General features: G+C 48.1%; 1 protein-coding gene across 1 annotated transcript in view; it reads left to right on the plus strand.

Annotated features, from left to right (window-relative positions):
- LOC119394493 (venom metalloproteinase antarease-like TtrivMP_A) overlaps nucleotides 1-24,884 on the plus strand; it is a 208,404-nt gene extending 183,520 nt beyond the window's left edge. Inside the window, exons 12-14 of the mRNA XM_037661798.2 lie at nucleotides 6,581-6,731; nucleotides 12,319-12,417; nucleotides 24,777-24,884. Coding sequence (XP_037517726.1) covers nucleotides 6,581-6,731; nucleotides 12,319-12,417; nucleotides 24,777-24,809 — 283 coding nt within the window. The 3' untranslated portion in view covers nucleotides 24,810-24,884. The remainder of the gene's footprint in view (nucleotides 1-6,580; nucleotides 6,732-12,318; nucleotides 12,418-24,776) is intronic.
- Nucleotides 24,885-25,270: the final 386 nt, after the last annotated feature.

Genomic DNA, 25,270 nt, shown 5'->3' on the forward strand with positions numbered 1-25,270 from the left:
ATATTAGAAAGAAGAAAGAATGCTGTGTTAGTGACACATCTGTTGCTCTGCGTGGGGGTGAATTTAGTTTCATCGATTCATTTTTCGATTAGTTAATCTTGTTATCGCGGGTTTTTGACGAGCTGGTGAGGCGATGTGCGCGCGCAGGGTCGCTGTGGTTATATATGACGCTGATGTTCTGGGAATAAAGTTAGTTGCGAGTGACGCCCTTTTTGTCCTGTCCTTACTTTTTTCCTTGAAGGTACGCGTCTTTTTGGTTTTTCAGTAAGCATGTACCAACTAGCCCAACAAAAAGTTCTGTTAAATAAGGCATTTGTTTACTGTTATTGATTGGAGAAATCCTCAAAATCTAAAGCAAATAGCGACCTTTGCGGCACACCACGTGTATCGTTTTTTTTATTTCGATAAAAGCCCAGCGATGTGAAAGTTTTTTGTTCATCCAATTCAAGACAACTAGAAGACCAACGAAGAGGGCCACGGACAATGCAAGGGTACTTCAGTCTTTCCTCACACTGCCGAGTGACCGATGGTAGCAGATGCATCTTTTAAAACGATGAAAATTCTGATAACAATTTTCTGGTGGTCAGCGGCACAGTTGACTGGGATAAAATAGAGCTGTCGATGTGAGCTACCATGACAGACAACCAGGGCAAATCACGTTATTTTCGCTAAGGAAATCCTTCAGCTATTGTGCAATTTTGTTTTCAAAAATATTATTTATAGCGATTAATACAGGTGTGGGCCTTCATAATGGCGGCTAAATAAGGGGAAAAGTTGAGCACTCAAAATATCCGCGTCCTCATTACATACCCTCGCTGATATACTGTAGTTTCTTTATCAAAGAAAAAAATAAATGTTTATCCAGCTTCATGATAGCAGCCCTCTGAGCGAGCGGAAGAAGAGAAAACAGAATGTTACCTTATGATCCAGGTTTGACTATTACATCAAACTCACATGTATACGAAACCACCAGAAAGTGATACGTTAAGCAGTAAGTGACTTTCTGCGTAGAAAGAAGCTGCTTAGTTTCGAAAAGAAAGCCGAAGCGATTGTCGTCGCATAACGTACCGAAGAGTGCGCTGAATGCATACTTAAATATGACTATTGAGAGATACACGTAGAATATTCAAGCCCTAACACGTCCCGTGTGCAGAATTTTGATATCTGGCTCATCAAATATTTTACGCATTATATGATTGCCATAAAAAAGAACTAATGTGGACCTTCGCATTCCTTGAGGGGACGCTTTGGTGGCAAGAATCATCAAATACACATGTTGACAGCTCCTTAGAAGACAGGTAATTGACGCACGAGTGTATGTGATTGGCTAGCGAGAAAACGCTGTGTCGTAAATCCGCCGCTAGATTTCAAATACGCACGATCATACTTGGTTGGTCAAAGCGAGATCGCATGACCTGCCGGCTCAGGCATTAGCATTTCAGCTCTCGCTGTTATCTGCATGACCCTCTTACGCATGCAGATTCCTTGCCTTGGTTTTCTACAATTAATGTAAGTCGCCAAGTAAAGTGCGAATTCATTTCCCGGTACTTTGTACTGAAAGTACCACTTGCTTTATGCACTGATCCGAATTAGAAAATATTTAATTGAAAGGCCCATAGCAAGTGTTCTGCTTTGCAATTATGTTACAATCACCGGAACAACGCATTCATATGTTTCCCATAAATAGCCCTGTGGTTATGACTAGAGACCGGATTTTAGGCAAATGCCTATTTTTTTCCTGTTTGCTCCTTTCGCACCACTTTGATATATGAGCATAAATTAGGGATTAAGAAGGGCCTGTATGGTGCTTTTATAGAGCCTATTAATGCCTATTTTAGTGTTTGTCTCTAAATGCCTATAAATGCACATAGATTCCTATATTTCAATTTGGGCGCCTATGTGAACGCTATATAGCCTCAAGTTTTGCTTGCAGATGTAGTTTGCGATCTTTATTTATGCTATCGGGCAATATTGCTCAGAAATCTAAGGGGATCTACCTTGTCCTGTAGTTCAACCAGCTCCTGAAAAACAACCGCTACCAACAGTGAAGTGATAAGCACCAACCAGCTTACGCCGCCGCGCCGACATGGCACGGGCGCTTGGCGAATGCAAAACCGCGGAGACCTGTCATGGGAAAAGATAGTGAAGAACAAAAGGGGGAAGAAAAGTGTGATGTGCACGCGGCTTTTGTTTTGTTCGTAATTTACTTTTTAACATGAAAGTGTTTTATTCCGGGTTCCACCACGGCTCCACTGACGCATTTCCGTCACGGATATGACGTTGTAAAATATAAAGACTAACATATGGCAAAGAAAAAACTAAAAAAAAGTTCCGTCAACGGGAGTCGAACTTACGATCCCTCGAACCCCAGCGCGCAGCGCGAAACGACTCCGCCACAGACGGCACGTTCTTCGCCATACCAACGGCGTGCTATTTATATACACCATTTGCCCTGTGGCGGCAATCAGAGATCCGTGGTACATCAGCGTGTTTTCGTTATCACTGGCGAGACGGCGCGAGGGGCTTGAAGGGCGCGCATTAAAGGTCGTCGCCCCACGCGCTGAGATTAGAGTGCACCTCTACAAGGCGTGGTCGCTCGTGCGCGCGCGCTTATCTTCTACGTCTTGTGCTCTCGCCGCAAGTCTCCGTTGAAGTTACAGGGAGCACAAAGGTCACTTCGCTCACTGCAGCGGCCGCTTTTGCGAAAGGAGCGCGCTGCTCACAAACAAATAAGTTACAACTGTGACAGTTCGCGCTCATCCTGTGTATATTCGTGCGTTCGTTTCGTGCGTCCACATTTGACCAGCGCACTTTAGCTGTGACAGTTGTCAGTTCGCGCTCGTCCTGTGTATGGTCGTTCCGTGCGTCCTTTCTGCTTGAGCAGCGCGTTCCAAGTTTCGAGCTGCTTGCCGTTCTTCGCGCGACATTACAACTTGTTGCTATTGGCCTGGTGAGCCACCGATGGCGAAGCTGCGAACGGCACTCCGGTGACGCAAAGGCGGGGATTCGGCTTTTGTCGTCTCCTAGGCTGCGGACAGAACAGCAGCATTTTCGTTATAGTTCGCTCGCGTCGCACGGCGTTCCTCGACTACTTGCTGTATTTTCGTGTAATGATAGTTCTTTAGAAGGCTGCTAGCATTAGTGGAGGTTAAGAAACGTTAGCATTTAACGTATCTTCTATATACACAGAGCCATCGCGGTCAAGATCATGCCAGCGAGTTCGTAGCGTCACTCACTGGGCTAGATGGCGTTGAAGTAGCTTACGTGGAAGTGCAAATGTCCCGCCAATCGAGTTAAAGAGAGTCTGCGTTGGAGCAAAACGCGATCAATTTCATGGCTTATTCGCCAAAATTGGCGTTATGTAAACAGACTTGAACGAAAGTTCACACTCCACTCCCAATTGCAGTAAGTACACACAATTTTTGCCGATCAACTAAAATTGATAACTTCATCGACCAGCGGGTTATTGCGGACAACTAGGGTAGATTGGGCGAGTTTGGATGCACAATAAAACTTGTTACACGTACTATCGCCTCCGGATGAAACGCCAGCAGTGGTGCGCATGGTACAGTTTGCACCCTTATGATTAGAGATGGATACGCTCTTGCGGATTACCGCTCTTGTGCCAGATTCATTCTTTCGATTGCGCAGTGCTGCCTATTCGTGTATGCGTGCCTGTGAATGGTGATGACAGGACGACGCGCATTATACAGTTCCTAATGCTTGGGGAACACGCTCCGCTGTTCGTGTTTCATTTGCCACCGATAATACAGCTTGAAACAGTATGAAAAATTGGCGAATATCTCCAGTAAGAGGAGCAAGAGAGCTCTTTCCCATCATATTTTTTTGGCCCCTTTGGCTGGGTATTGCTATTCTTTACTGCTCCGTAACAAGGTTAAATATTTTACGATGAAAGCTTTGGATTCCTGATCAAACGCGAAAATGCACCGTCGGCGACCCTAGTCGGCAGCGTCAACACAAGTGATGCAAAAAATTCTCACACGATGACGTCACCTTATGACGTCCTCATGACATCACAGAGCGCCAAAAATTGCGACGTCATAATGTCACGTCACATGATTATGTCATCACATGACATCGTCGGTTTGCATTGACTCCGTGATTGGTGCGTCCATCACGGAGGCAATGCAAAACCAGGTGATGTATAAAAAGCTTGCAATGCCTCCGATCCTGGAGGCAGTGCAAAACCCCGTTACGTCCAAAAGGCATTCGGTAGCGGGCGGGGAAAGAACAATACATCGACTGAACAAAATGAAGAAGGTGGATTTCGCCTTCGAGTCATCTTAGGCAAATGCAAAAGGGACCCTGCGAGTCGCTTTAGTACAGGGACGCCCTTCAGGAGTCGACGGTTCAGAGTGAATTACACAATTTTATAGCAAATATATCTTACCAAGATTTTCGATGCGAAAGCTTTGTCTTTATCTACGTTAGTATGATTACACTAATTCTGTTCACCATGCTTTCACACGGCTGGGAATGAGTCAGGAAACGTTGATTTATTACCGTAGAGATTAAAATATGATGCAAAAATAAAGAAAAGACAACTCCGCACAACCTACGATATGTTTCATATCACCGTCGTCCATCCCCTTTTGACACGTACGTGCTCTCAACTTTTTATTTCTTGTTTAAACTCCAGCTATTTACGACACACTTACATGGCAGCTGCTGAAAACTTGGATTTAATGAAAAGTTGTTGCCTGTAACAACCATTTATTTGATTTGAATGACATCACACGTCGCTTGTCACGCGTTTAAAACTCCGAACAAATGAATTGAATCACAGGAGCAGGCTTGGCAACCGAACACGTGCAGCACGCGGTATACGTATATTGCGCTTTAACGCAGTGACACGGTAGCCGAAGCCCGAACGCTGAAATCAGTGATTGAAAACGGGCCGGAAAGTCATTTTGAGTGCGCCACGACCATAGATCAGTCGCGAAAAGAAATCGTCGCCATACACGCAGATGTACACATTCATCGCTAGCAGACGACACCAGGAGCAACCGACACTGAACGTGCTCCTGACGGCAGCTCCGCTCGATTGGGCTGGGCATTTTGCTTGAACATTCAGTACAAATTGCTTTCTGAACTTGCCCATTTATGTTTCAATAGCTCGAGCAGGACAGACTGGCCGGTAGCGTCGAGTAGCCTTCACGCAGCGAGCGCGCGCGCGAAGAGCGGCACCCGGGTCCCCTCTATGACGTCACACGCGAGAGGGCGCCACTCAAAGATCACGAGGCCAATAGCATTAATTCCTTCGCCCTCGATGCGAAACAATGCACAACAAACGCTCAACTATGTATGTGAAGACACTTTTCGCTTTCATGTTATACCGATTCCTATGACAGAGGGATCAGCCATGTTGTTATGGTGTTCGCCGCCAGGGGAGAATTTGGCTCTGCGCGATTCAACCCGGCTTATAGGAGGCATCCCTCCCTCCCTTCTGGTGTTTTAGCGCTCTGGCTATCTGCTCCTTCTATGCCGTTCACAGCCTTGCCGAAAAGAAAGACACCCAGGAGTGTGTTGATTCGACAATGGACACTTGACTCACCATGAGTCAGAACGGAGAGACCGTGTTCTCTGAACCACGCTGTAAAAACGATAATTCCACGGCAAGCTTCAACTCTTGGCGCCCATAAAGAAGCTACCCATAAAACTACCCATACAGCTACCCATAAAGAAGCATAAGCGTGCATCTCGTAGCCTCGCAGCTCGTAGGCTCGAACACCTCGCAGCTTCGCAACAAGGTGTGCACACCTCGTAGTGAGGAGTGTAGATCTCATAGCGACGCGACTTCAAATAGAACGCCGAAAGAGAGAGAACCGGCCTCCGACAAGCAGGAAAAAGAAACACTCGTACACCGTAGTAATGCCTATTGAGAACGAACTGTCTGCGGAAAGAGATGACAAGGACCAAAATAAAAACGGTCACTACAAAGGCCTTCTTTAATAGGCTGGATAAGAGGACGGATGAATGAAGCAGTGTATAGAAGAACAAATGTTCAAGGTAGGCTAGTTCCGCACGGTCGCAATTCATGGTGTTTGTTCGGTGCAAATATCAATATTCACTTTTTTCTCGGAACACAAAACCACACGAAATCGATCTTCGCGTGAAGGGAAGAGCGGAGGCCTACTAGTAACTCAATCTTGTTACATCCTCGGTGGCTCCGCAAAGACAGCGCACTCGAAGCCTAAGGAATTCATTACGCCTGTTTCGACAGAACGTCAAATGTTAGACGCTCTAAATGAAGTTTTTGTGGTAATAATCATTTGCTGCATCTACTAATAGATGTAACCTAACAGTGCATCTACTATCACGCAATAGCACATATTTTAATCAGCATCAGGTAAAATGCCAGAATTTATCCCTTTTGACAATTTCTCTAATCGTGTATAATTTCTTATGTTCTTTGCCATCATTGACGTCGAGGCTACTCAGGTAGCAAAATTTGTAACACGTAAATACCTACAGTGAGTATAATTACGATCTGGAGTCGCCATCGTCTTACACTTTCGATATTCGACATGCATGAAAATAGCTATATTACTTCTTGCAGGACACTGTCAGACGATTGCATTAGAGTTCTGAACGGGCAGAACTACTTGAGAGACCAAAGGAAATATCCTGGACAGACAATACGGAAGAAATATTACTGCAGGAAATTAATGGGGAACACTAAGGAAACGAAAAACGTCTTCGTGAAAAAGGTGAGATAATGAACCGCATGCCATCTCATGAAATATAGTTATATTGAACGGGATTCCGTTGTACATTTATAAATTCTGGCCAGTTGATGTCGTGTCTTTTAACAAACGCAAGCAGTAAATCAATATGCTAGCACTAAGAAAGAAACTACAGGGGTTCACTATCTCGCTCCAGAACCGATAAACGGGTCTAACCAAGGAAGCCCAGTTTAGCATTGTCGCAATGAACAATAATTTCACTAGCCTCGTTACAGAGTGCGCAATAGAAATAAAAGGTCTGGTCGTTAGACAGGACACTGGCAAGCTGTCCCAGGAGAAGAAAAATATCATTAAGAAACGTCAAAGCACCAAGGCCTCGAACACAGGAACCGAAGTAGAACTCGCAGAGCTTCAGAAGTTAATACATATACGTGAAGTAGCCGACATACGAAGATATATGTAGAAAATTCAGCATACTGTAAAGAACGAACGAAGCCTAAAAACGGTGAAGACAAAACTGAGCACAAGCAAAAATCCCATGTATGCACTAAGAGACATGGGAGGCAATGTTGCTACCAATATATAAGGGGTGTTCAAATGAAAAGGTACGAAACGACACTGTGGGTATAAAAGAAGATTATATTCAAAGTAAATATCATAGGCCTGAGCACAACAATCCCATTGATGAAAGAGCCGATAAGATTTTTTGCTCCCAGAACAACCGTGGCCGTGACGAGACCAGGTCCTTCACAGCGTCCTTGATTTCTTCGTCCGAGTTGAAGCGCTAATTCCCTTTCAGATGTTCTTTCAGAGGAACAAGCACAACGAAATCGCACGGTTACATGTACGGGCTGTGAGGCGCATAATCAGGCTGCTCCACTTGAACTTCTCCAGTTGTGACCCAGTTGCGTCCGTTTGTGACCCTGGAGACTTGTGGAGGCGCGTTTTCATGGAGCAGAATTAAACCATCTGTGAGCAGCCCCGGTCTTTTGTTCTTGATAGACCTGCGTAGGCTTCGCCGTGTCTCTCAGTACACATCGCAGTTAATGGTTCTTCTGCTCTTGAGTCTTTGTTCCGTCGTGATCGGCTCACCTCGCAGTTAACTACGTATGACCATGCCTTCGGAGCGCTTTCGGCTCATACTGATACGGTCGTTCGCGATGTTCTACTCTCTCCTCCAAGCGATCATCCTTATGATCATCTTAAGGAGACCCTCATCAGGCGCACTACCGACAGCGAACATCATCGACTGCAGCAACTCCTTACATTGGAGCAGCTCGGCGATCGTAAACCTACTGACCTACTGCTTCGTATGCAAATCTTGGCGCCCGATCTCGCTGCATCTCCGAACACCGCCCTTCATCGCGAAATTTTTCTTCAGCGCCATCCAACACAGGTCCGTATGATTCTGACAGCGTCTTCAGCCTCCACACTGAAATCTCTGGCTGAGTTGGCTGACAAGATTATAGATGTTGTTCTTCCCTCCTTGGCCACACTTCGTCACTCACAAGACCTGTGCCCAACAGCACAGCTAGTGGCGACAGTTATGCGCGTCTCCTCTCTGCTAATGAGGAGCTCACCCGAAAGGTAGAACAACTAACAGCTCAAGTCGCCGCCTTCCGCACAAACCAGCCGCGTCCTTCATCACGATTTAGCCGCCCCAGCCCTAATCACTCCGGCCGCCGTTCTACTAGTCCCGGTGGCCTTTGCTGGTAGCGCCGTCGATACAGGTAGCGTGCAAACAACTGTCGCCAGCCTTGTTCGTACGTGGGAAACGACCGGGCTGAACACTGACGGCGACCGCTGTTCCCAGCCCCAAGCACAGTCGCCTCTTCCACGTTACCGACCGTCGCACCAAGGTGCGCTACCTCGTCAATACTGGCGCTGAAATCTGCGTCCTTCCTCCTACATTGGCTGAAAGACGCCATCCGCTCTACTCTCCTCCTCTCACTGCGGTCAGCGGACCGACTATCCGGACTTACCGACTATCCGGATTGAAACGCCGCCTAACATTTCCTGTGTATATAGCATTGCAACTGCAATAACAAACAGCTCAATACAGTATAACCCATGGATAATCAAACGTGATATTCTGCGCACAGGCCGACGTCGCATGCAAAATAGATTCCTAAAATCGGCAAAGTCTGCAGCGGGCTGCGCTTGACGCGACATCCTACGAATCAGGTGTAATCCGCCTGAAAATTGCGAACGCATCTCCGGTATGCGAACACTTGATCCGTTGTACCAAGGCTAATACAGCGAAGTAACCTTCAGAGAGAGCACTGCGGAGCACCACTGTAGCGCGAATGTCGGTCTAAAACCGATAGGCGCATCAAGGCGCCCGTTAGCATTTAGCGCAGCAAGCAAAGTGAACTGAAAACAGCCCCAAAGACTCTTTTTTTTTTCCTTAAAGGGCCCCTCACCAGGTGACATAACGAATTTTAGTTGTTGCGAGACCAATAAAGAACATTATGCTACAAGAATTTTTCTAATCGGTCCGTTAGAAGCTGAGAAAAACAATAATTTGTAGCGGCGCGAAACCATGATGCGAGGAGGCGAGCTGCAAACCCTTGCCGCTCGCCCCGTGTAGCCTTCGCAAGCCAAATCCCTTCCCTGCCCTCTTCGGCACGCGAGCAGGAGGATCACATAACGCATACGCATGAACACGTCATGCGCACAAAATGTCACGAGCGCATGACGTGCCCGAACCATCCCGAGCCCCCGAGACGCGAGCGGTGTTGTGGCGGCGTTCGTTGCGCTTCATCTGTGCAAGTTATGCCGAATGCGCCCTCGCCGATCACTTGGCTTTCACCCTATTACTGAGCACGAAAGCTGCAACATTTGTACGGACGCGAGACTAGCGGTGTGCCGCATGAAAATCTAGTTAGACGCGGGAGGATAAATGAGCCTAATGAGCGCTGGAACGCACTAGAAAATTAGTTTCGTTGTAAAGGGTGGCGTCTGCACGATGCGCAAAGCGCGAGAACACGAACGCGTGCGAAACAGAGGAAGATTAGACTCGAATCTCGCTGCACTTCGCAGTAAAAATTAAAAAAGAAAACGCACACATTCTGTTTGTGTGGTTTATTATTGATCTGAAGTTTTATTCATCCATTCAAGCAACAAATTACACAAACTACACGTCGTGTCAAATAATTATCGCAGTGTCACGTGTTACTGTTGGCGACGTCAGAGCACAGTCGTCTACGTAGAGGGGCGACGTCACAGCACTACCATCTACGTAGGGCCATTTTCTCATGTACGTCATCCCCTCATTCTCTAAAGCGCGCGCCCTCGAGGGGAAGGGCAAGCAGCGTTCACCTTGAAATTTGACCCACTTCCTCGGCGCGTAGCGTTGCAAATTTTGGCAGACGTGATCGTGAACGCCCAGTGCGTGCATTGCGCTCGTCAGCTCAAAATTGCCAAACCTGGTGAGGGGCCCTTTAAGCGATTTGGGCCGATACTACAATGCCCTAGCCGATACAATGAAAGAAAATACGCTGGAAATGTTATCAATGAGACTTTGCTTACCAAGGCTGGCTGCGTGACGTAATGCATGAGCAGTGTAAGGGAAGAGAAGGAAAGCACTTGACTCCACGCGGCCTGCGGCACAACTTGGGTCTCCAAAACACACCGACACAAGACAACCGCTCCAACTCGCCTATGATTCACTCGCCGCAGCATGGCAGTCACTGCTCTTGCTTAGCATTGTAGCACAATTTCACAATTTTCGCGCCACTCATGTTACTGAACGTAGATCGATTATTCGAAAAGATTTGACTGATTGCAGTCAAAAAATGAAAGAAAAAACATCGATGACCTATAAATGGATTGCGGTGTACTTTTAGTCGCATGATCCATTATTCGGTCATCGATTTTGCCATCCCTAATAGTGTGTTTATGCATATGTGTTGCGGTAATGTGTACCTAAACTCGATCGCAACGTACCAACGTCATATATATATATATATATATATATATATATATATATATATATATATATATATATATATATAAATGAAGTTAGTGTAAATTCAAGGAAATGCGAAAACAAGTGCTCTGTTTTCAATAAGGCACCCTTTCATTTACCAATGCACTATAGGTCCTGTGCCTGTGAGCCAAAGCTTACCAGTATTCGAATTTTGTCAAGAAACCCGCCACGGCGGCCTAGTGGTTAAGGTGCTCGACTGCTTACTCGCAGGTCGCGGGATCGAATCGTGGCTACGGCGGCCGCATTTTTGATGGAGGCGAAAATGCTTGAGGCCCGTCAGCTTAGATTTAGTTGCACGTTAATGAACCCCAGGTCAGGGGCGTAGCCAAGGGGGGGGGGGGGTTGGGGGGGTTCAAACCCCCCTCCGAAATTTTTCAGTTTTGCTTGCGTATATATGCACGCACACATACAAACCCACGCTCGGACATACATGAAGTATGGTTGAACCACCCCCCCCCCCCGAAAAAAATTTCTGGCTACGCCCCTGCCCCAGGTGGTCGAAATTTCCGGAGCCCTCCACTACGGCGTCTCTCATAATCGTATCGTGGTTTTGGGACGTTAAACCCCCACAATTATTATTATTATTATGAATTTTGGGACAGAGTAGGAATTCGGTGGCCAGAGAACTTATGGAAGCGTCTGTTATCAGAAAGAAAGGAAGTGATTCTTTATGCGATATTTCTGTGGTTTGGCGCCACAAAGAAAAAAATTTTTGGATTTCAAGGTTTAATGTGCATTGTGGCGATATTTTTTGTGGTCATATGTGCAGGAAAGGTTTTCATAGTGAAGATAGCGAGTTAGCACTTATCCTGTGCTGTTTGTGTTATTCTCTGTCCTGTACCGAATCGACGCCCTGAAGCTTAGCTCAAAAATAGATACGTTGATCGATCGATTGAACGTGGCTTTGGTCGGCCAAGGCATGCCGATCAATTCAAAACAAAAAGAAGAATATTCTTGAGAGATATCTTGGATCTTGTAGATATTTTGCATCTGACTCCCATTGCACAATGCCTCTGTGAATCCTGTAGGATATTTGTCAACAAAATAAAAATAAAAAATTTATATATTTGGTATGTTCTGGTTTATACCACTTTGTATTTGTGGTTTATACAGATGACGTATATATTTTGTTCAGTAACCGTCCAAGGCGAGCGTGCCAGTGCTCTATTTAGCAGACGGAAAATCGAGACACTTGACGTAGCATCTTTTACCGTCTGCGGCGTAGAGACACATTCATCTTGGTTTTGTTATGTAAAAATATTTATTCAATCCCCTGCACACAATCATACTTCATCATATTAACAGTACACATACTCGGGACGTTGCAGGGGCAGCCGTCCAGAATGTCTACATTTCAACAAAGCTGCCGCTGTGCGTGTTGGAAATCACTGTCCCGTCACTGAAGCGTCCGCAAAAAAAAAGCAACAATCAGTTGATGTAGAAGCAGCTGATAACAGTTTCTAATGTTGATGTTAAAAAATAAAATGTAAAAGTTTTAATATTGCTGTAAAGTTCTGAATTATTTGCATGCAACGAGTTTCTCTGCATGCACTGTACAAAAATATAAACCCGCAAAAATTTCACGTCCGTAAGTGATCCCTAATTCTAATTTTACTGCAGGCTGATAATTGCTTTCTTCAATGCTGCCTTGAGTACCCCCATTATACGTCGTGTGCACACTACAAAATGCTCGATGGTATGAGCTGTGACCCTGGAAAGGTGGGTGTTTTTATGTCTTGAACGTTTGCTTCAGCACGTGTCGACGCTTTATTGAGAGACCTGCATATTGAAAAAGCACAGACATCTACTTTTTTAAATGCTACCCTCGGTGCAGCTTGTTAGAATGTGGTAATTGCATCAAGATCCCGAATCATGCACGTTGCTTGGCGCACCTATTTAGCATGGTCAAATTATATGGAGCAGTTAGCAGCGGCTCCCCGGACAGGGCTCTGCACACACTTAAGACAGGAAGAAAAGGTTACTGATCTGCAGTGGAGGCTCCTGTGAGGCCAGGTTTTTGACCGGGCTAGTTAATGCAGATCCGTTATAGCTTACAGCGCACTCTGACACACGGACCAAGAATAGACACACAAAGACAAGCACTCTTTTTTTTTTTTTTGGCGCAGCATTGTTCTGAGTGTGGCTGTACTCCTATCTTCGGGGGCGCTACTATTATCGCTAAAACGTCAGATGAACAAAAAAAACATGGCTGATCCCTCCGTCATGGGAATCGGTATAACACGAAAGTGAAACGTGTCTTCACAGAAGTAGTGCTTATTGTGTAGTGATATATGAGAGCTTGTACAATGTCTATTCGTGTTTGGCAGCTATATCACCGTTTGACGTGGATGCACCCATGTTGACAGCATGTCTCTATCGCGACGACTAACGCCCATGATCATGAATAAACCGTTGTGGTAGCTGACGGTGTGAACGTATATTTGGACAAAGTGAATCGTGAATCCTGCGTAAGGATGATATCAACAAGCTCATAATCAGCACTGGTACCCGCTATGCACTTCTTCAGAGCGCCGTCAATTAAGGCGAGAAACGGCACGGTGTGCGCTTTCTAGTAATGGGTAGCCGACGCCTGTGCTCATGCATACATAACATACACTGCGCTTCAGCAACACAGGAGGTAGAGGTTCGTAGCCTGAGCCGCAAACCCGTGCGTCCCGCTGGCCTCTGTCTCGCAGGCGCTGCTCTCGCTCCACCAAGGCACGACATTCGCCCGTCGAAATCGCGTCCTTTCTGCAACGCATATAAAAAAATTGGCCCAAGCGGCAGCTTCTCCGCAATGCATGGTTGCTAGCGGCGTTGGAAGACAGATGCGCAACTCTGCTACCTAAAGGTAGCATATACAGTAACTCTAGCTCCGCCTAAAGTCCCTGAAACTTCGTAAAGTAGCGACATACGTGCATGAAAGCGCGCCTCCTCTCTTTTCTGCCTCCTCTGCCCTCTCAGAGCCTGACGCCGCGTCGGCATTGGCCAACTGCCGTCACGTGGGACCGCTCGGAGCGTTCGCTTGTTTGCAGTCGCCCGCAACTGTCATCTTTGCTCGCGAAGCGCGGGCAGCGCGGGCTCACTGTATCTCAGCGCACGTGTTTTATGGATACGCACTTTCCATTCCGCGTGCGTTGTTCTATGAGATACCTTGCACACAAGACCGACGCCACGGTTGGTTGCCATGGGCTTCTGCTGCGCTTTCGGATGCAGAAACAAATCAAGTGAAGGCAAAAAGCTGTTTATGATACCATCCGGGAAGCGCAACGAGTTGCGAAGGAAGTAACTTTCGGCCGACGTTTTCAACGCGACTGTGCGATGTAAGTTGCTATGCTCTCACTATAAGTACTCGTCGAGGTTCGCGCAAATGGCTGCGTGCTATAACGCCGTAGACAGGTCTCAGTTATTCGTGGAGTACGTCGCTATTCCTCACACGCTTTATTACTGCTTCTGTGTGTCTGTACTAAGTGTTGTTTTTTTTTTCAAGAATATGTGGTTACGTTTTCTGCTTGACGTGATGCGCCTACTTGTTTTAGTTCGCGGTATTAGTTTGTGCACCTAGCATGGCACGTCGATTACGGAGGCACGTCGACTGACGATCGAAAGTGGGATTACGGAACTTCAGAGATTCGGCGCAGTTCTTTCGAAGAAACAAAGCTGCAGTGCGAAAGCTCGAATTAGGAGTGGCACTCTCTGCTTGTTTTGTTGCGTCCTCGGTTTTTTTTCCCCGGAGCAAATAGCTTTCTCTGGCTCTTTTACGTCGACACATCCGCCGGTGGACTTGCGATAGAAGGTAGGCAGGCAAATCGTGCGTGCCCACCCGAGTCGCAGGGTGCGTTCATCGTTTAGGAACCTCATGTATACGTGTCATTTAGCTCAAAGGTTTACGTGCCATTTCGCGTGGATGTTTATATCCGCGAGTAGCTTTCCGCCGCGGTGCAGCAGAGGTTAGTGCTCGGCTGCTGACCCGAAGGTCTCGACCGACCGCGGCGGTCACATTTCGATGGAGCGAATAGCTTGAGGCCAGTGTGCCATGCGATGCCAATGCTCGTTAAAGAGCATCAGATGGTCAAAATTTCCAGAGCCCTGCACTACGGCGTCTTTCATAATTATATCGTGGTATTGGGACATAAAATCCCAGATGATATTATTATCCGCGAGTGGAGCTCTCGCAAAGGAAACGTTTACGGTGGCAGGCTAGTTTATTCGATCGCTTGCTCGTTCATTGAGCAGCGAGTATAGTTCGTATGTCAAGTACGTTTACGAGGCGCACTTGTGCGCTATGGTTGGTGAGTCTAATCTCTTAACGAAACAACCAACGCTGTCTAAATGTATCGACTGGAAATGATGTACGCCTTCTGGCGCATTCTTCTTTCAATGACACTCCGAGCTGCTGCTTGCACTGACAGTCATTGCTCTCTGCACATAACTTTTTTTACATGGCAAGTCTTACCGGGGTGCTATCTTGCATTCGCTGTTCGTTCATTCTTAAGTGCTGTTAAGAAAAATACTATCATGAGCAGCAATGCATACTGGGTAGTATAACTGAAATTAATCTTTCTAGGACCAGTTCGAGCCTCTATTTCTGAGCAAGTTCGGAATAAAGAACGACTACCTCTAGTGCGTACTGGCAGCCTCAGTGCGTCATTGGTATGCGCGGCGAAGTCACCTCGCGAGGACGACGTGTATATGTTTCGGAAGGCTTCATGTAGAGCGGGACATTAACGTTCAACATCATACGTGTCCTTTACAAACGTGTCCTAACATCTCCTAAAAAAGCGTACCAGAGCTAGACGGCTAGTGCGGATGCCTAAAGCGCGCCGCCTGGCAAGCAAGCGCTCACTTGGCAAAGCGTCGTCTGCTACGCAGGAGCAAGGTAGGTGGCGCCATGCTAGGAGGAACGCCATGCTAGGAGAACTAGGAGGAACGCGAGCGGAGGAGGAAAGTGTCGCTACTTTACGAAGTTTTAGGGACTTTAGCTCCGCCCGCCGCGGAAGAGAATGTGTGAAAGATATAAGGCGCGTTCGCGCCGTGTCTAGCATCTCTCGAGTTAGCTTAGTAGGTAGGGCGTCGGGCGCTTGCCGTCGCGACCGCAACGTCGTGGATTCGATTCCCAGCGGGGTATCGTTTTCTTGCTTTTTTTCTTTCTCACCTGTTGGCGTCCATTTTATCAACGTCATATCCGTGACGGATGTACTTGGTGGACCCCGGCATAAAACACTTTCGTGTTAAAAAGGCTGATTATTGAAGCTGTGGCAATTGAAGAAAAAAAGGTGATTAGTAAACCTTCAATAGTGATATCCCCCAAGGAGCTATCATTCTTACGGGGAGCAAATTGTCATGCACGCATTTCTTAACATTGAGTGACATAAAAAAGCGCTTGTCTGCGTGTGCCTATTTTCGTCTGTATGTCAGAGTGCGCTGTAAGCTATAATGGATCCTGTGAAGCCACCGCAGTGGTTCAGTGTTCACGGTACTCGGCTGCTGACACGAGAGCACGCGTTAAATCTTAGCCGTGGCGGTCGCCTTTCCATGAAATTGAAATGCTAGGGGCCGTGTGCCCTAGCATTTCAACTCCAACACAAATAGCAGGTGGGAACATGACAATCATAACATGCATTTCATGTAAAGCAGGATTTCCATGCCGCGCTCATGATGCGCTCGCGGCCGTTTTCCTAGCTTGATGTACACTAAAACTGGTATTGCACGACGCGACTGTATGATGAACACTAATGGCAGGTGGTGACATCATAATCATGACATGCATTTCATGTGCAGCATGATTTACATGCCACCTCATGGTGCGCTTCAGGCCGTTTTGTTAACTGGATACACACCAAAATTGGTATGGCATGACATGAGTGCGTGACGAACGTAAATGAGAGGTCATGCATTGCATATACCAGAATATACATTTAATTATACGTGCAGATCGTACATGCATGTACTATCGCGCTCAGTATGACCTACATCATGCGAGCGCGTGGCCGAACGCTCTGCAAGGTTGTACAGTGGCGCCGATCATGGCATATTTTCGAGTTATCGTGAGAGAGTTTAGCTGCTCGTGCGAGCGCGCGTCACCCCCACTTGCTTGCTTTCACCCTCGAAGTTATCATTTTCGAAGCTGATATCATCGCAGGGCAAAAACGAGGGCGAGTGTGAAAGCAAGTGGAGGCGATGCGCGCTCGCAGGGACAGCCAAACTCTATCCCGATAACTCGAAAATATGCCATGATCGGCGCAAGTGTACAACCTTGCAGAGCGCTCGGCCACGCGCTCGCATGATGTAGGTCATACTGAGCGCGATAACAATCTGTATGTACAGTGGCCCATTTTTTTAACCTGAACGCGCGAGCATCGACCGCCAAGTTGATAAGCGCCGTACAACGGAGTGCAGCGGCGAAATGAACGAGAATACGCGCATGCGCGCAATGAGCAGTCTTGGACAGCTGCCGTCCGCGGAAAAGCCTAGCCGACGGCAGTTGCCCACGACTGCTCATAGCGCGCATGCGCGTATTCTCGTTCATTTCGCCACTGCGCTCCGTTGTACGGCGCTTATCAACTTGGCGGTCGATGCTCGCGCGTTCAGGTTAAAAAAATGGGCGGCTGTACATGCATGAATGCATGACAAACGCGCGATATACAGTGAACTAGATGTCATGATATGAGTGACTTCATTTGCCTCAAAGACAAACACGGCGATATATGCAGCTCTTTTCTGGCTGCTTCGCATTACATCGATTCCCGAAGTGCGTGGGATCTCCCGGTTTTTTTTTCTAGCATTTCTTTGCCATCCGTTAGTCTTTATATTTTTCAACGTCATATCCATGACGGAAATACGTCAGTGGAGCCGTGGTGCACCCCGGCATAAAGCTCTTTCGTGTGAAAAACAAAAACGGCAAAGCTTGCGTTGCGGCGCGCAAGGCTAAAAGACAACGAAGCAAATCGATTCACAAGTTTTCACAAGGTTTTTTTCTAGGTCATTCTAGGCATTACTAGGTTTCGCGCAGATGCGACAGGCATGCCCAAATTCCGTGCTCAGAAATTCTCGAAGAAACCGGTTATCCGCTGAAGCGGTACTCTGACGGACTCTGCCCTGGAAGTTCTCGACCAAACACAGACCGGGCACCGATTCGGGGCGATTTTGCATGTATTCCCTTCACCGATCGGCATATCCTGGCTTTTGCGCTTTCTGGCGACGCTTGGCAGCAGCCTCTTTGCCTCGAAGTCTCCGAGCATATTCCAGCTTCGTGGCACGTTGTCGTTCCTTATACGCGGCTTCTTGCGGAGCTCATTTAGGTCTACCCATGGCGATGCAAAGCCGCAGCATACGCTCCCGACATGACAGCGGCCGGTATGGCACGGCGACGACGAGTCGGCGCGCAGGAACGGTCATGCCCATTGTCTAGGCAGGTGGGCGGAGCTTGGCAAATGTCGTAGTCGATGCGTAGTTCACCTGGTTGTCATGGCGATGCTAGGTGACGTCATAACTAGGCGAGGTTTTTTTATCGATGAGCACGGTTTTATGAATAGCATAAACAGTTTCGCTGTTAAAATCCGCCAAATCCCGTGCACTGTGGGAATCGGTTTCATGCGAAGGAGTCGTCGAGTAGCAGCCTATGCCAGATTTTTTTACTTTGAGCCAAGCGTTACGAGGTTTTTGTATAAACTAAGTAGTTGTGCGCATAGCGAAGACTCACCAGACACGCCGAGAAATGTGGTGTGTGAAGTGTAGCTCATGGTCTAATCTAACGTCGCCACTCACGTTAGAGCAGAGATGTCAGTTTTATCGTCAGAAAGTGCATGAAGTAGCTGTCGTAGGCGTGTTTGCGCAACGCTTCACTACAGCTTAGGTAGTCAGAGGTGCATAGCTGTAGTGCAAAGTTGCTAATTACACTATATATATATATATATATATATATATATATATATATATATATATATATATATATATATATATATATATATATATAATGATTACTACATTAAAAATTGGGGGACCCTTTAGCTTCGCCTTTAAGAGTTGAACGCGATAGCGAAATTCGGCCCCTAGAGCGCATTTCAACCACTAAATGCATACTTATTAATGTGTGTTGTTACACACACACAGACACGCACACGCACACACACACACGCGCGCGCGCGCGCGCGCGCGATGAATCTATAGTAATGGTACAGGTTTTCGATCTAAAGCACTTCCTGTGCTGGAACAATGGAACCAATAGGCGCTGCTGTAGTCGAGACATGTTTCTCATAATGCCTCACAGATGGCAGCACATAATCTAATATCTCATGTTTGCTGTGTGCTTGATATATTTTCCGCTAGTTAGACATCGTTGACCATTTTTGGAGCTGTTTGCAAGTTTGTGTTTCTTTTTAGCGGCGATGGGTGCACCAGCCCAGCTTTTTTCGAAGCATGGCGACGCGCAAAAAACGTAGTTTGATGGCATCGCCAATGCGCTACAAATCGCCGAATGGGCTCATTTTTGTAGTGACACCTGCCAAACAAAATGCGTTAAGGAGACTCCTTCCACTACATGGCAGTTATGTAGTGTCTTTTTCCGAAGCAGGTGCAAGTAACATCATGGCTTTGTGGTAGGACACCTGCTTGCCCCGCGAACGGCCCGGGGTTCGATCCTCAATGGGACCGAAAATTTTTATTGTTTATTTTATTTGCATCTTTCTCGATTCTTCATTCACGGACGATAATTCGCCCACAAACGACGCCGTCACTGACGGCGGAATTTCTGCGAAACGAGCGTTAATATAAAAGCGTACAGCCAACACTGCCACCACAGTTGGGGCTATCCCGACGTGACGCTTGTATAGTGTAACTGGGGTCGTGACTGACGTTGGCGAAGGCAGCAGTGGGCGTGTCAGTCTAAACTCTTTATTTGACCGAACTTGTGGCCGGGAGACGAAGAGTCAAACTACAGGAATACACTCTGCATACTGATAGCGGCGAACAGACGGTCGGCCGTCGATAAACTGATACGCGGCAAGGCGCGTGGGCGTTTATACATGCGGCATCGAACATTCGAGCCTTATCGCTGGTGGTCGCGTTCGTTCGAGAATTAACTCACCCACGCGTTTGCGCGCTCAAGCCCAACAGATGATCCCAAAACAATCTCGAATGTTTCCAGACATTCTGGCGCGGTTTGCGCAAGGCAGCAGCCACACGTGCAATGCGCCGGTAACAGAAAACATAGAAAGAAAGGAGCGTCTGTGTCATTGCCCCCTCTGAAAAGGCATCCTCCCGAAGCTTGTAACAGAACATGTAAGGGGAAAAAAGGGCATACACAAAGAAAGTACAACAATAAAGCAAGAAAGTGCAATAGGCAATTAGTACCAGCAAGAACTATAATAATAAAGCAAAAGTTACAGTCGTCAGGTTCGCTAAAGCGCATAAAACGGCTTAAAGCGCACGAAATGAACGACTTCAGGTCGTGCACGGCGCCGCTGAGAGTTCGTAATGGCGTCTGGGATCACATTGTACTCTAGAGCGCCGAGACGTCGTAGCACTTTGTATAGCCCGAAGTATCGCCGAAGAAGCTTTTCACCGAGTCCACGTCGGCGTATTGGTGTCCCGAAGCCCACACAGTCACCGGGCTGGTATTCCATGTGGCGTCGCCGAAGATTATAGTGACGGCTGTCGATCCTCTGCTGGTTTTTGATACGCAGGCGGGCGAGCTGTCGAGCTTCCGCACATTGCGAATAAGTGGCGACGTCCAGGTTTTCTTCGTCGGTGGTAGCTGGCAGCATTACATCGAACGTCGTTGCCGGGCTCCTTCCTTAGACCAACTTGTACGGCGACAGCTGCGTCGTTTTTTATACTGCCGTGTTGTATGCTAAGGTCACGTACGGAAGGATGACATCCCATGTCTTGCGCTCGATGTCGACGTACATGGCCAGCATGTCGGCGATGTTCTTGTTTAGACGCTCGGTGAGGTCATTGGTCTGTGGGTGGTAGGCGGTGGTCCGGCGGTGGCTCGGCTGGCTGCACCTCAAGATCACCTGAGTTAGCTCCGCAGTAAAGGCCGTACCTCTGTCGGTGATGAGGACCTCTGGGGCGCCATGACGTAGGACGATATCTTCAATGAAGAACTTCCCGACCTCGGGAGTACTGCCTGTAGTTAAGGCCCTTGTTTCGGCGTAGCGGGTGAGGTAGTCGGCAGCTACGACGATTTCCGCAGGTCTACGTAGAGAACGGCCCCAGTAGGTCCATACCGATTTGCTTGAACGGTCGGCGAGGCGGTGCGATTGGCTGAAGGAAACCTGATTGTCTTTTCGGCGGTGTGTTCCGTCGCTGACAGTCTCGACATGTCCTTACGTAGCGGGCGACGTCGGCGGCAAGGCGCGGTCAGTAGTAGTTTTCCTATATTCTTGCGAGCGTGCGAGAAACACCGAGGTGTCCAGCCGTCGGGTCGTAGTGTAGGGCCAGGGCCTGAAGGACTTCTGGTCTCAATGCTGAAGGCCTCACGAGAAGGTAGTTCGCTCGAAGGGGCGAGAAGTTCTTCTTTAGGAGAACGCCGTCTCGCAAGAAAAACGGCGCCAGTTCTCACTTGAATACCTTCGGAAAAATGGTGGTCCTGCCCTCGGGGTATTTCACAAGGCTCCTGAGTTCCGGGTCAGCTCGCTGTTGTTCGGCGAAGTTGTCGGCACTTATGGTTCCTAAGAAGCAGTCATCATACTGATCGTCCTGCGGCGGTGTTTTGACGGGGGAACGAGACAGGCAGCCAGCGTCGGAGCGTTTTCTTCCGGACTTGTGAATGACGGTAATATCGAATTGTTGAAGTCTTAGGCTCCACCGTGCGAGGCGACCTGAAGGGTATCTGAAGTTAGCAAGGCAACACAAGGCGTCGTGGTCGCCCACAACTTTTAAGGGCCTGCCATTGGGGTAGGGGCGAAACTTAGAAAATGCATACACAAAGGAAGTAGATTTCGGCCTTTGATAGCGACCAGCTAGCATAACTCACTACCCTTTACAGCCCGTCAGACTTCTACACAAGGAGGGCGCCGAGTCCTACGCTGCTTGCGTCGGTGTGGATATCCGTATTGGCGTATTCGTTGAAATGCGCTAGTATCGAAGGCATCTGAAGACGTCGTTTCAGTTCTTAAAACGCTTCGATTTGCGCCGTTTCCCACTTGAATGGCACGTCGGTCTTCGTGAGGTGCGCTAGCGGCTAGCGGCTCGGGGATTCGTGAAAATTCCTTGACAAACGTGTGTAGTAGGTGCACAAGCCTAGAAATTGGCGTACGGCCTTGTTGCGGAAGGTAGCGATGGCAGCTGTTTTCCGCGGGTCTGGCCGAACACGATACTTGCTGATCACATGATCGAAAAAACATGAGCTCCTCGTTCGCGAAACATTACTTTTCAGGCTTCCAGGTGAGTCAGAGATCTTGATTGCTTGAAGTACAGCTCCAAGGCGCCGAAGATGTTCGTTCAAGTTTGAGGAAAACACAACGACGCCGTCAAAGCACACGAGGCACGTCTGCCACTTCAAACTGGCCAGTACTGCATCCATGACGCGTTGAAAAATCGCAGGTGCTGAGCAAAGATCAAAGGGCATGACCTTGAACTGGAACAGGCCGTCTGGTGTTATAAAGACCATCTTTTGTAGGTCTCTTTCGTCGACTTCGATTTGCCAGTAGCCGGTCTTGAGATCCATCAACGAAAAGTACTTCGCGTTGTGGAGTCGATCTAGGGCGTCGTCTCTTCGTGGGAGAGAGTGCACGTCCTTTTTCGTGACTTTGCTCAGGCGACGATACTCGACGCAGAAACGAAGGGTTCCTTCCTTCTTCCTCACTAACACCACAGGTGACGCCCACGGACGCTTGGGCGGCTAGATGATGATGTCGCGTAGCATTTCGTCGACCTGTTTCTTAACGGCCTCGCGTCGAAACTCGGTACGGGCTCTGACGGATTGGTCGGGAACTTCTGTTATGATGCGATATTTCGCGACATGGGGTCTGTCGAATTCCTGAAGACGACAAGACACAGTCCTTGAATTCCAGGAGCAGAGCTTTAAGCTGGTCTTGCTTGTGCTTCGGAAGGCTGGGGTTGACGTCGAAATCCGGTTGGAGACCTGGATCCGCCGAAACAGGTTCAGTAGCATCGAAGAGGGCGAAAGCATTCGTGAATTCGTCGATCTAGGCGACCGTCTTGCCAATGCTGAGGTGACTATATTCATGGCTGAAATTTGTCAGCACTACCATTGCTTTGCCGTCACGCAGCTCGGTAATTTCTCTTGCGACGCAAATCTGACCGTTCAGACGCAGGTGCTTATCGTCCTCGATGATGCCTTCAAGGTCTGCAGGTCTTCGGTGCCGACGGAAATGATGACGATGGAGAGAGGCAGAACGGTGACGTGCGCTTCTATCACATTCAATGCGTGGTTCCCTGGCGTCGTGTGAGGCGGCAGTGCTTTTTCTGGGGTTAGGGTAATTGACTCAGACCAGGCCCGTAGCCAGGAATTTTTTTCGGGGGGGGGGGGGGGGGGCACTTGCTGAAAACCTTGACTATTTGAGAAAAACGCCTTTTTTCATGATTTATTTTCGATAAAACACCATGTGTCATCAAAATATCGGGGGCGGGCCTGGGCCCCCTGCCCCCCCCCCCCTCTCTGGCTACGGGCCTGACTCAGACCTCAGATCGATGACGGCGCCGTGTTGACTTAGGAAGTCCGTCCCAAGTATCACATCCCTGGAGCGATGTTGTAAGTTTACAAAGCTCGCAGGATTACAAAGCTCCCAGGATCAATGTTGTAAGATTACAAAGCTCGCAGACTCCAGCCGGCGTTATTAGGTGGCCTCCAGCGGTCTAGATTTCGGGCCCTTGCCAAGCGGCCCTAACTTTTTTCAACCTTGTGGCGAACTGTCCACTGACGACGGAATAGTCGGTTCCAGTGTCGACGACAGCGGTGACGTTTTGGCCGTTGAATAGTACGTCGAGGTCGCTAGTCCGTCGCCGTACATTCCGGTTAGGTCGCGGCGTCGGATCATGGCTACGTCAGTTTCCTCCGCTGCTTCGACGTTGCTTCGTCAGGTCTTCTTCGGGCTGCGAAGTTTCGACGTCAGGGCTCCGTTCGGCTTACGGCGTGTTCTTTAGATTTCGTCGCGGGGTCGTCGTGGGCGGCGGAGGATCTTCAATGTCTCATCGTACAGCAAGCGCACCTCCATCGGTTGCTGCACTTAGTTTTCCGTATACGGGCTAGGCGAGCAGCCCCGTGTTGGGCCAATGTACTAGCGGCGCTGCGGTGAAACATAGTGGCCTGGCGACGGCGAACCGGAAGGTTATCGAGGGGTCCGCTTAGCTACTGCGAGGTACTCGGTGATGTCGCGGGGTCGTTCGCCCCACTGTGGACGCGGCGTGTCAATGGCGAATCCACGCAGTCTCATCTGTCGGTACTGGCAGCGGCGATAGGTGTGGCCAGTTTCTCCGCAACGATAGCAGAGTAGGCGGTGGTCGAGGAATGTCGGTCTTCATCGGCATGCATCGCTGGCCGGCTGGCGGGCCGTATGACGTTGTTTGTGGCGGCGGTGGTGCTTGGTGGCGGAACTGCTGCGGCGGTGGGACTTCTTGACGTGGGCGCGGATGGGGGGCGTTGCGTCTGGCTGCAGCATCATAGCTTACTGCTTGCAGCTGCGGCTGTGGCGGTTCAAAGGTACCACCCAACAACTGCTGATTTCCTCTCGAACAAGAGGTAGGGACGACAGGAACATTCGACGAAGCTCCTCGTGTACTACTGCCCTTGTGGTCTCGGGCAGGTCGTGAGAGCACAGTGATTGAATGTCTGCGTAGCCAATCTTTCGAGCGGTGATAAAAAGCGGCTTTCGTGTTGCCTCCTTGCTCTCAAATTGGCGAGTAAGACAAATTCGCACCATTGCCATTGTACTCTCTTTATATCGAAGAATTCGTCGCTAAGTATTGTGTACGTAAGAGAAAGAGTATTGAACATGGCCCCTGGTTGTTTGTGTCGGCCGTAAAATAATTCTGTAGAATCTATAACAACTGTTCCCATATTTTCTAAACGTTCTCGCACTGTTAAACGACGGTATTTTAATGTTTTCTTGCAGACTTGCAGGAGAGGAGTTTGTGCAAAGCACTAGTTACTCAACAAGAAAATAAGTAGCAGTATTCAAGATAATGTGACCCTTAGGAAAGAAAATAAAGATGTACTTTGACCGTTATCCGTACTTCATTTCTAATCGACCGTAACAACTATGGAGCGGCTCCAAGTTGAGAAGTAGAACACATCGCACGCATAGATTAAGGCGTTTACTTTTACATTTCACACTATATGCTGTTTATCCTGACCAGATTCTGCTGTTACGCGGCTTGATTTAAGTTCGCCACTCCCTTTTCACGGGAAGTTCCGGTCTGACATGAGAGTGTCCACGCTTCTATTGCGCAGGCAGTGGTCATTTTCGATATCCCCATAAACATTGGGTAATGAATATCTGAAATGATGTGCAGGTTTTGTCATTCTTAAAAATAGGCATGCCATCAATTGTTCCTGACTACATCTGTCACATATAAAGAGATGCCGTTAACAAATAAAAAAAGACAA

This window comes from Rhipicephalus sanguineus, chromosome 5 (assembly GCF_013339695.2).
Source record: "Rhipicephalus sanguineus isolate Rsan-2018 chromosome 5, BIME_Rsan_1.4, whole genome shotgun sequence".
Lineage (NCBI taxonomy): Eukaryota > Metazoa > Arthropoda > Arachnida > Ixodida > Ixodidae > Rhipicephalus > Rhipicephalus sanguineus.